Source organism: Vulpes vulpes, chromosome 2 (assembly GCF_048418805.1).
Source record: "Vulpes vulpes isolate BD-2025 chromosome 2, VulVul3, whole genome shotgun sequence".
Taxonomy (NCBI): domain Eukaryota; kingdom Metazoa; phylum Chordata; class Mammalia; order Carnivora; family Canidae; genus Vulpes; species Vulpes vulpes.
The window spans coordinates 24,283,934-24,296,137 of NC_132781.1; the positions used below are offsets into that span (position 1 = coordinate 24,283,934).

At 41.9% G+C, this 12,204-nt stretch overlaps 1 protein-coding gene across 3 annotated transcripts in view; it reads right to left on the bottom strand.

Annotated features, from left to right (window-relative positions):
• Positions 1-12,204, bottom strand: part of SKAP1 (src kinase associated phosphoprotein 1) — a 282,506-nt gene that overhangs the window by 18,106 nt on the left and 252,196 nt on the right. For all 3 annotated transcript variants that reach the window (XM_072747410.1, XM_072747409.1, XM_025995837.2), the window contains one exon: positions 4,675-4,775. In XM_072747410.1, coding sequence (XP_072603511.1) covers positions 4,675-4,775 — 101 coding nt within the window. The remainder of the gene's footprint in view (positions 1-4,674; positions 4,776-12,204) is intronic.

The window sequence follows — 12,204 nt, forward strand, 5'->3', positions numbered from 1 at the left end:
ACAAGCGCCACCACAATCTGGAGCCACTGAAGAGCGCTAAACACCCCGCTGTGGCCTGAGCTGCGTCCCTGCTTGCGGGTGGGGTGCGGGTGGGGGGAAGCGGAGCTCAGTTCCTGTACCAGAAAAAGCTGTTCAGAAATATCAGGGCCCCGAAAGGAACGCAGGAACATCCGCTAGATGCACAGATCTGCTTCGTTATTAAAATCTCCCTTTAATATATTTTAAGACCCAAATTGGAACTCAGTGAATTAAGTGGGCATGAAACTGCATGGGGCCCGGGAATGCATGGATGTGTTAGGGGAGGTCAGCAGGGGTCCTGCTGACTGCGCCCGTTGGTTACTGTTTCAGAGCTTGGATACGGGGCTCCGGCCTCTCATCAAACGAGAAGCCTGAACGATCCATCAGTTTTGTCAGTGACAAAATCTCTCAGACCAGGAAAGGCTAGATGGATTTCCATGTAAGCCTCTTCACTGGATGGTTTTCTATTGCCAAGGAAGAAGCTTTTGTGCTTTTGAGTGTCTCTGTGAAGAGTTCTTGGCAGGACAGGCTACCTGCTTTTCCTCTCTCACTTTACCAATAGTTTGTTGAACTCTTGGTATGTACCCAGCACTGACCCCAAGGGTTTACTTTATTGTTAGTGGAAAAGAGAGGAATATAATAATAGTTACCATTCCCTAGATGCCAGATACTTCTTTACATGAATTCTCTAATGCAAGCATCATAACCTCTATGAATAGAAGTTATCCCAATTTTTACAGATGAGAAAATAGAAGATTAGCAGGATTAAGTGACTTTGCTCAGGGTCACATAAGTAACTCATCTGTTACTGATCCGCTTCCTTAAGAATAGGACAGGTGATGGTTATTTGGTTATCTCTTGGGTGTATCTTTCTTGCCCAGCCAATCATCCTCTCTGGAAAATTTATTTTAAAAAGGATAAATAGGGACACCTGGGTGACTCAGAGTCTTGGTTTCTGAGTCCTGAGATTGAGCCCCATGGCAGGCTTAACATTCTAGCTCCCTCTGCCCCCCTCCTTCTACCCCCACTCACATTAGCTCTCTAAAAAATAAAGTAAAATAAAATAAAATAAAATCATGAAATGGACAAATAGCTCTCTTTCTGGGATCATTCTTGCCCAAAGGGCCTAGGCCCAAGGCCCTAACAGATTCTCCTCTACTTAGGATTCTAAGATTCAAGGTTGGATCATATTTGGGCAACTATTCAGAAACAACAGGGAGCAGCAGGAGCCCAGGAATAAAGCCCCCCACCACCACCTCACTTCCCCATCCAGGGGCTATTTCCTGTTCTTAACCTGCCCACTCCCCCAGTATTTCTTTATCTTTTTTTATTTTTTAATTATTTTTATTTATTTATGATAGGAACACAGTGAGAGAGAGAGGCAGAGACACAGGCAGAGGGAGAAGCAGGCTCCACGCACCGGGAGCCTGACGTGGGATTCGATCCCGGATCTCCAGGATCGCGCCCTGGGCCAAAGGCAGGCGCCAAACCGCTGCGCCACCCAGGGATCCCGTATTTCTTTTATCATACAAAGAAGAGGGGAAAACCTGGACATTTATGAGGGCCCAAAACAAGTTATAACAGAAATTTTTAAATTTGTTTAATCTTTTTTAAAAAATATTTTATTTATTTATTTGAGTGAGTGAGAGAGAGAGAGCACACACAAGCAGGGGAAGGCAGAAGAAGAGGGAGGAGCAGACTCCCCACGGAGCAGGGAGCCAAAAGTGGGGCTGGATCCCAGGATCCTGGGATCATGACCTGAACTGAAGGCAGATGCTTAGCTGACTGAGCCACCCAGCTGCCCCTAAATTTGTTTAATCTGAATAAATAATTAAAGCTAAACACATTTTCATGTGGAATTTCTTTAGCAATGATGTGGTGTCAAACTCATTGTGTTTAGGATAGGAATCCTAAGGGTGGAAGGAACTTTAGAGGCTATCCAACACAATTCCCTCATTTTACGGGGAAGGAAACTGATCCAGGTATGTACCCAGCTGCATCTTGTCTTGGCTTTCTTGGTAGAAATAGACTTCTCCAGGTTCTTAAACCAGTAGGCCTTTCTTGTCTGACAAAGGTTTTACTGGTCAGAGAGAAAAGTAAAATGGAGATTTCTAGATACCATTTTTTTGGACTAACTTCCACTTGGGTCAGTTCTTTTCCTCTACATGCAAGAGGCAGGTTGCAGAGTGTAACTGACTCTCCCAAAGGAAGCCAGTTGGGGCTAAACTGGAATGCATTTAGGATTCATGTGAGAACAAATTCCAGAGATTCGGAGTTACTGAATGTCTGAGTAGACAAACTACTAATGATAGAGGGATCTCCTTTTCTTATCTGTCTGAATTGTTTCATTTGTGTTTCTTAGAGGCAAGGGAATGGATTGGGTGGCCTTTTAAGGTTCCTTCCTGTCCAAGGACTGTTATTGAGTTAGGTGATATAATAAAGGTAAATCCAATCCAAAATGCTCCCCAAGCCAACGTTAACTGGAATGAAGCTTTATGAGGGAAACTCCAGTTGAGCTTCCAGCCTCTCATTTCCTCCTCTGACATGCAGGGATTAACAGCGTGCAGAAGGGAGGCAGCTGGTGTAGCTTTTGGGGGGAGAAATGCACTACTACATCGGGAAAGGATGAAAATAGACTTAAGGCCTTCCGAAATATGGAGAAAGAAACCAGACCAAACCGAAGCAGCAAGGTGTTCTCCCTGCATCAAAGTTTGATATATTAGCTTTCAGTAAGGGAAGGAGGATTGGTTAAAAAAGATGGGTAGGGGAGGCTCTCCATGTTCTTTGGTGTCTCTTAAAAATACAACAGCCAGGGTAACTGCAGATAGCTCTGTACTGCAGGGCAAGTCACCACACAGCCCCTTCTAAATGGAGAAAAAGGACCCCTAGTGAGAAGCCATTAACAAAGGCAAAAGACATGCAAAACAAACAAAATAATCATGACCGAGAGAGAAGGCCAGCAGACAGTCTGGCTCTGTTCTGCCCCCCCCTCCTGCTGCAGGCACCTCAGACAATGTAAACAGTTAATTTGTTCACCTGCGGGCTCTGGGCAAACAGAGGCCTGGTCACACCTGAGTGGATAACTCGATTACCCCTGTAATGCCAGCGTGGTAATGTACACAAATTCTATTACAAGGCAAACCTTGCTTTCGGGCATTTGAAATACCAATCAGGCCAATGTCCACTCCCTTCTTTGCTTCCAATTTATTCTTGGTGTATTGGAGCTGCACCAGAATGGCACTAGGATAGAGCTAAATTAGGACTCTGAAAGAAATTACTAGAAGACTGTGATCTCAGCCAGGTTTGTAGGCTTCCTACTCTTTTGTAAAAGGTTGGGTCTGAATTTGGGCCTCACTGCAAGGGGACTTGTTGCAACTACTGAAAGTTACCTAAGGTTGGCCCTGGTCTTTTTCCTAAGGATCTTATGGTATCTTTCAAATTGAGACAAACCCTTGGCCATTGACAGAATAAAAATAAATAGCAAATGATGAGTTAATAACAGAATGGGTTTTCAATTTGCCTTTATGGAATCCACATACTCATTAATTAAAGAGCAAATAGTGCCTATTTAAAAAATGTGTTTGTAGAGATTGACCTCATAGAGAAAGAACTTTTTCATACATTACTTCAGGGACAGAACCTATTTCCTAAGCCCACCTATATAGAATATGTATAATCTTTCTTTACAAAGGATGATGCTATTGATCCCTCAAACGGTAGCCTGTAATTTCTGAATCTTTTTCACATTAGTGAAAAATAATAGGCAATAATCTATCCTTTTATTTTTTTCTCAATTCTTTTATAATCAACAACACTATTTGTGAGATGGTTAGTTGGCGCTAGGGATTAGCTTTATGACTGAGGAAGAGAATAAAGTTAGCTGGCTCTCGTGGAGTTGGATTCACTATCTTGGTCTTATCAGCACTTGCTCAAACCAATTGAACCAATTAGCTCTGTCTGTACCCCCTACCCCATCATAATTATATTATAGTCTTGTTTATCTGTAAATGACATAAGAAGGTGGTTTACCAAGCCAGAGTGTTTTCAAGAGAATTACACAGTAATAAATTATGTACATAATGATGACCTTTTAAGCACTACAAGACCCTAAAAAGAATAATTTGATTGGCATAGTTTTAGTGTTATATCTACTTTGTTGCATTTTTAAATTTGAAAATTAGTTCCTGAATCTGAATTTTCTTTTTTTTTTTTTAAATCTAACATTTTATTTTATTTTATTTTTTTTTAATTAATTTTTATTGGTGTTCAATTTTTTATTTTTTTTAATTAATTTTTATTGGTGTTCAATTTGTGAATCTGAATTTTCAATTAAAATTTTCCTTAATGATTAAAAATCAATGGGAATTTACTCTATGTGTGAGGGAGCCATGTAATACACACAAGAGAAATGTATGACATGGAATAATTTTGGTTATGGTGACTACATCACTGAAAGTGAAAAAATAAATTTTTAGAGGAAAGAGGGAGAGAGAGAATCTTAAGCAGGCTCCACACCCAGTATGGAGGGGCTCCATCTTACAACTGTGAGGTCATGACCTGAGCTGAAATCAAGAGTCAGATGCTTGACTGACTGAGCCACCCAGGCCCCCCACAAAAATCGACTTTTGATTCAAGCTCCACATTCTACGTCCTTACCTTGCTCAGAATGCGGATGAGGTCACCCCGTTGGAAGGACAGTTCATCTGGCTGGTCACCATGGCAATCCCATAGGCCCTGGTAATAATTGGTGTAGTCCACTGATCAAAGAAAGGAGAAATCAAAGTTAAAAGGACTCTGTCTTTTTTCCAGGGAGCCCACATTTTTGCTGTAAATGGAAACCAGGGTTCTAATATTGCCCCTAGGAAACCTAGGATTCAGCGGGGTTGTGATGAGATACAGCTAAACACTCAGCATGAGCAAAGGACTGTGGGAAAAGGAGATCATTAACTAACATTAAATATTTACAGATCATCCTTAGTCAGATGCTATTCAATAATATGATAAATACATTCATTTATTAATAAAAGAAAAACAGGTAATTTTTTACTTGGTTTGTAAGTAAGCAGTGCAGAGATTTCCTGCCAGATTTTCTTGATTCAGAGCATCTAAACTATCCAGCACTTCTCTTCAAAATGCATTTGAAGGAATGGGATAAGTCTCTGACTTCTGCCTATTTACCGAGAGGCTGAGTCAGCCAGCATGTATCTGCATCACAATCTCACATGTTGGTCTCTTCTGTTACACAGGAACTTCATTCTGGGCACTTCCCACCCAGGTACTATATGAGGTAATCCCCCAATAAATATGCTTACGAACAGCCCAGTCTTTAAGTGGAACCAAGGGGGTGTCTCATCCATTACAACTAAATTCTGGGTGGGCTGGCCCTTTTCCAGCATCTCATTTGTAGACCTGAACACGCTTGCCAAGATTTATCTGCAAGCCCCCAGGGGGACAGAAACCAAAGTGATCTGCATTAAAAATGAAAGCAACTGAAGACGACAAACCAAGCTTTTGAAGCAGCCGGAGAGATTTACTGGGCTTCTCAGCAAGACTGGATGGCAGTGATGCCACCGGACAGCCATCGATTCTTAGCAATGAAGAATCTGTATTGATCTTCTTCTCCCGGAAAGGTTAAACACTAACTAGAGCACAAAGTGGGAGAGGATCTGGGGATTTGAATGGCAGGAGAGCAAAAGCCCACTAGACCAGGGATGAGGTGGCAGTGCTCCTGTTCCTCAGGATGCTGTGTGTGAGAGATGTCAGCTAAGCACCTACCAAAATGGGATTCTTATTGATGGGAGTCAGGAGTCCTGGGTTCTAATTAAACTTCAAGTAACTTTTGGGGACCCTATTTGTACCAGTTTCTACCTTTCCTTTCATTTGTTTTGACCTTCCCATGCATGAGGAGTGATAGTGCTGGTCACTGAGGATGGGAATAGATGGGGGAAGGCAAGTGGGCAGTGTGGGTAGACAGAGGCACTGGCTCTGTTTGCTTTCTAAAAAACTTGTACCTTACTTATCAGCAATTCAAATAATAAAGGCACAAGAGAACAAAGTGCCTGTGTATCTGGGAAGGAACTTTTTAAAAAAAAGATTTTATTTATTTATTCATAGAGACACAGAGAGAGGCAGAGACACAGGCAGAGGGAGAAGCAGGCTTCATGCAGGGAGCCTGACGTGGGACTCGATCCCGGGTGTCCAGGATCACACCCCAGGCTGCAGGCGGCGCTAAACCACTGCGTCACCAGGGCTGCCCTGGGAAGGAACTTTAGTAGAAATCTTATAGTGCACAAAAACCAAGGTGGGACAGATCTATTAATTAAGATGCAGCTATTGCGAACAGAAGTAAAAATGTTAACCATATAAAATCAGTTATATTTTCTTTTAGGAAGGTAATTGTATATGCAGTAGACAACAGAGGGCAGCAAACAAGACACTGGAAACCATGGAGTTAAGAATGCGTTTGGAAGAAAAACACATTGGGAGAAAAATACTAACTACTGGAAAGATAAATAATGTATTTTCGGGGATACCAGGACATGAAATAATAGAGAAATATCAGTCCCTGAAGAGTGAAAATGGTTTTACCAGAGGATATATTAAAGTATTTTTAGTTATAATGGCATTGATTAATTACCCGAAGATTTTGACAAAACTAGAAATGAAAAAATATATTATAATAATATATATAAAATTGTATATATATATAAATTATAAAATTTATTTATTTGAGAGACAGAGAGAGAAAGCACAAGCAAGGGGAGTGGCAGAGGGAGAGGGAGAAACAGACTCCCTGTTGAGCAGGGAGCTGGATGTGGGGCTCCATCCCAGCACCCTGGGATCATGATCTGAGCTGAAGGCAGACACCTAACTAACTGAACCACCCAGGCACCCCAGAAATGAAAAGTATATTGACATCAATATTCTTCATACATTCTTATATTATAGAGAAAATAATTTTATAAAAAGTTTTATATACGACTTGGTATTTCTGAATGGCAAGAAGATTGGCAAAGTTGTCTTGGATTTGCCTGGCTTAGCAGATGGTCACTGGGGGTACTGCTCCCTATGTGCCTGGAAATGTTCCTAAGATTATGAGTACTTTTTGGGGATATATGTAAAAAGTCACTTGATATTGGGCGTATAAGACACCAGAGGAGAATACCTTGAAAAAGACCTATTCTTTTTTTTTTTTTAATTTTTATTTATTTATGATAGTCACAGAGAGAGAGAGAGAGAGAGGCAGAGACATAGACAGAGGGAGAAGCAGGCTCCATGCACCGGGAGCCCGACGTGGGATTCGATCCCGGGTCTCCAGGATCACGCCCTGGGCCAAAGGCAGGCGCCAAACCGCTGCACCACCCAGGGATCCCAAAAAGACCTATTCTAAAAGCAATGTAGATCTTGAGGAAAGCAAGAAGGTAGGTAGGAGGAAGGGCAGCCCTGGTGGCACAGTGGTTTGGCGCTGCCTTCGGGCTGGGGTACGATCCTGGGGACCCAGGATCGAATTCCACGTCGGGCTCCCTGCATGGGGCCTGCTTCTCCCTCTGCCTGTGTCTCTGCCTCTCTCTCTCTTCTCTCTCTCTCTGTGTCTCTTGTGAAAAAAAAAAAAAAAAGGTAGGAAGAAAACAAGAGCCTTTCAAGAAAAAAATATAGGAAATGCTTTTGGTTCTTCACAAGCTAAAGGCTAAGAGAAGGTAGAGTTCAGGAATCCAGCAGATAGTTTACCTAGCCCGAGAACCAGAATTGTCAGAATTAGAACCATAAAAGGACAGCCTTGAAAAATAAGCAGAATGGGGATCCCTGGGTGGCGCAGTGGTTTGGCGCCTGCCTTTGGCCCAGGGCGCGATCCTGGAGACCCGGGATCGAATCCCACGTCGGGCTCCCGGTGCATGGAGCCTGCTTCTCCCTCTGCCTATGTCTCTGCTTCTCTCTCTCTCTGTGTGACTATCATAAATAAATAAAAATTAAAAAAAAAATAAGCAGAATGAAGGGCTAAGTATGGGGACTTTTCTAGACAGAGATGTTCTGGTATTAGGGAAATCAGTGAGGATGGATAAGACTAGACTCCATATTGCTGACTCTCTCTTTAACATGTGTGACTTGTGTTTATGTGTATGTATACACACAACTTCACTACCCTTATTCCTCAGCATTCAACGGGTATGTACATAGCACTTACTAAAGTGCCAAGGACTGGGCGGGATGTTGGGAATTAGTGTTAGCCACACACAGTCCCTGCTCTTAGGGCTACTGTCTGGTGGTGGTGGGGGTAGCACTGTTTGAAACAGAGTTGTACAGATATTTACTTATCTATAATTGTGATACGTCTTCAAAGGGGAAGTTGAGGGTTCTGTGTGTAATAGCGAAGCTCACTTCATGGAAGGCTTCCCAGAAGCTTTGGTTGTGTTATCAACACCTGAGAGTGGGTGTTATTTGAAGATCTTGAGGAGGGGAAGTTGTAAGGTGGAGGAGGACTTCATTCCTGACCCTTTGACCTGTGGAAGAGCTTGAAGGCCTAAAAGTTTGCAGGGTCAGTCCAGCTTCTCCCTAAATTTGCCCGGGTCATTCTATAAACAAGCGAATGCATAGGGAGACTGTCTTCAGACCAGTGAAGAACTGGGAGCCTGAGAGATTTCCTCTGTGGGCTGGATTGAGGTTCCTTTAGGTTTACAGGACTCTAGTAGAAGTCTCAGATCAGAAATGGTGCAGCGTTCTGACCATTTAATTAATTCAAAGCATCCTCATTCTCATTTTGAGGACATTATTCCATCTAATTATTTTTTTCCAGTCTGTCCATTTGGAATGAAAAACAAAAGAATAAAGCTTAATGCCAGCATTTCTCAATGTCTCTCCAAAAAAACCGTAACTCTGCACTAAATAAAGCCTGGTAATTCAAAAGCAAAGCACTAATATATTCAGCATAAAACAGACAGAGGACCTAGAGCAATAATGACACTACTAATAACTAAAACAGTTATAACAATTAACAACAATTACAATGATAGAGAAGCTAATGGGTATGATCACTGCATTTAAATTGCTAGCAGAGCTGAGAAGGACTTTTTCTAGAGAAAAAAAAAAAGCAGGGGGCGGGGAAGTATCTTATTTCCTTTATCCCATATAAGAGAAGTTAAGCTCCCAGCAAACAAAATGTCATAGGAAGAATAGCAATAGTCTAAGTTTAAAAATATATTGTTTCTCTCTCTTTTCTAGATACTTACTGCAAAACATATTTCATTCCACAACCAGTTCTTTTATTTTTTAAAATTATTTTACTTATTTATTCATCAGAGACACACAGAGAAAGGCAGAGACATAGGCGGAGGGAGAAGCAGGTTCCCTATAGGGAGCCTGATGTGGGACTTGATCCCAGGACCCCGGGATCACGACCCAAGCTGAAGGCAGATTCTCAACCACTGAGACCCAGGTGCCCCAACAAGTTCTTTATAACCAGTAGTGGTCATTTCTCCTGTAACTGAGGCCAGGATGGTACTACTGTTAATAGAGTCAGAATTTGAAAATGAGCCTCTATAATGAGAGTTCTCAGGTAAAAGGACCAGGACACCTTTTTGGCTGTTCTCCTCCTTAGGAACAACAGATCTTGACTGTGTTCCTTCTAGGGTTCATATGTCACCTTGAGCTTTTGTTTGGGAGAGAGTGGGTAGCTCCAGAATTCAAGCTGTGACCAAGGGAAAAAGGCTAAAGGCTGGTCAGCCTGCTGTTTACATTTGCTTGATGAGCCAAAGGGCTGTACTAATGAGGCCTGGCTATGGGAGCAACTACTTAATAAATTATGGAAAAGAGAGACAGAATGAGAAGATGGATAAAGCCAGTCCTCGCTAGAACATGGGTAGGTGAGAAAGAGAAAGCCAAAGCAGTGAACCACTGGAAGGGACTTGCAATATTTTTCTAAGCCAGGCTGGAGAAGTCCACCATGTTCAGTCCATTAAAGCAGACTCAGTCTGATACCTTAGTAACCATTTCAGAAAGAAAGGCATAAAGAAATTTGCCAGGGTACCTGGGTGGCTCAGTTGGTTAAGCATCTGCCTTTACCTCAGTTCATGATCTCAGGGTCCTGGGATGGAGCCCTAGATTGGGGTCCCTGCCCATTAGGCAGTCTGCTTCTCCCTCTCCTTCTACACTTCTCTCTTCCTCTGCCTCCTTCCCTTTGCTCGTGTGGGCACTTTTCTCAAATAAGTACATAAAATCTTAAAAAAAAAAAAAAGAAATTTGCCAAGCTCCACTGACACACCAGAATAGGAAGAGCAGCTGAACATTACCATTTGCTTATTTTTACAGCCCTTTAATCTTGGGTTTTGAAATTCTATGGTCCTTAATGTTGTAAGTATGATTTTGAAGTTGAGAACATTCACAGATCCTGATCTTCATCTCCCATGCTCCTTTTATTGGGCCAAAATTGTAGCTGGCTGATGATCAACTAATGTTTGGTCTTGGGAAATAGGTTTCAAAAAGTAAGAGCTGCAAATACTTCTGTGGCTTTCCTCTGTCCCTTTCATGTAATCACTCCATTGGTATGCACTAAAATGGAAAAGTGCCTTGGTGGTGGAAGTTCATCAGTGACTCCTTTTCTGCCCTGCAGAAGGTACCACATGTGGGCTCTTTTTTGGCTGAATTGGCCTACCATTTTAGAGTGAAAACAACGTGTTTGGAGATCCTCCTTGGTCAGGTATTTGATGTATCTAAGGATGAGTTGTGCCTCCAGCTTGGCTTTTTATTTGACATGGCATACTCAAGCCAATGGCCAGTAATTTTCATATAAACAGCACAGAATGAGCTTTATTTTTCGTTACCTGGATATTGCCTTCTCATGATAGGGAAGGGAGATAAGCTCTCATCACAGAAGACACTTAGTGTTAGACTGTTAGGCTGATGGGTTGCAATTTAGTGAGAATCTGAGGTGTTGAAGAGTCACTCATTAAAATAACCCTGTTACTAACAGTCATGCTGTAAACTGAGCTCTTTATAGATTGAACAATCAATACTACAAGGCTGTGATAGATTTTCTAGGTAACAGAATAAAATAAAAGAAATTACATCTTACAGGGTCATTAACACCCAATGAGGATAAACTGAATTCCTTTTTTTCCCCTCTTCTGATAAGATCTAGTTGGGCTTTAAAAATGTTAGCAATTGTATCATGGGAAAGCACAGCATTTCTGGGAACAGGATCCCTGGAAGAGTTCTGGAGAAAACCACGTGGATTTTAAAGGTAACCCTGCTAGCCACGGTATCTTTTTTTTTTTTTTTTTTTAAATTTATTTATGATAGTCACAGAGAGAGAGAGAGAGAGAGGCAGAGATACAGGCAGAGGGAGAAGCAGGCTCCATGCACCGGGAGCCTGACGTGGGATTCGATCCCGGGTCTCCAGGATCGCGCCCTGGGCCAAAGGCAGGCGCCAAACCGCTGCGCCACCCAGGGATCCCGAGCCACGGTATCTTTTAGGAGAAAAGTCCGCCACCCTGCCAAAGACATATGATATCTGAGAAAAAAATTAAGTGAACCAAACTTGTGTAGGTTGTCTATTACATAAGAATTCACATTGTCCCAGAGTTCCCTTTTATATGTCTTCATGGGGCTGCCACCCTTTCCTTGGACCTGTACATTTTATTGTTATAAAGCTAAGTGATGACATTTGGATGCTCCATATTTGTTGCCATATCTATAGCTTCTCTGGAGAAAAGGCACTGTATAAATTCAATAAATAAATAAGTAAACACAAATAATAAAAATTCCTGCCTCAGATTCTGCAGAGAGAGCAAAAAGTCCTCTGTTTTTTAATCACTAAGTCACCAATCATTATAACTGGTGGGAAGTATAAACCATGGAAACATATTTAGAGCTCACTACACTTTAACAACACCTATTTTGGAGGCAAGAAGCATGAGGAACAAAAGGCCTGTTTTTTTTTAAACCTACTTGAATTAGAACTGTTGAATAGTTAAGAAATAAATCTCCCCTCACCATTCCCCCACCCAAGATAGAACCTTAGAAAGAAAGGTTGAAAGAGGAAATGTGATGAGGGAGGAGTCTGAAACTGAATTTTATTTTATTTTTAAAAAATATTTCATTTATTTACTCATGAGAGACACAGAGACAGAAGGCAGAGACACAGGCAGAGGGAGAAGTGGGCTCCACGCAGGAAGCCCGATGTGGGACTTGATC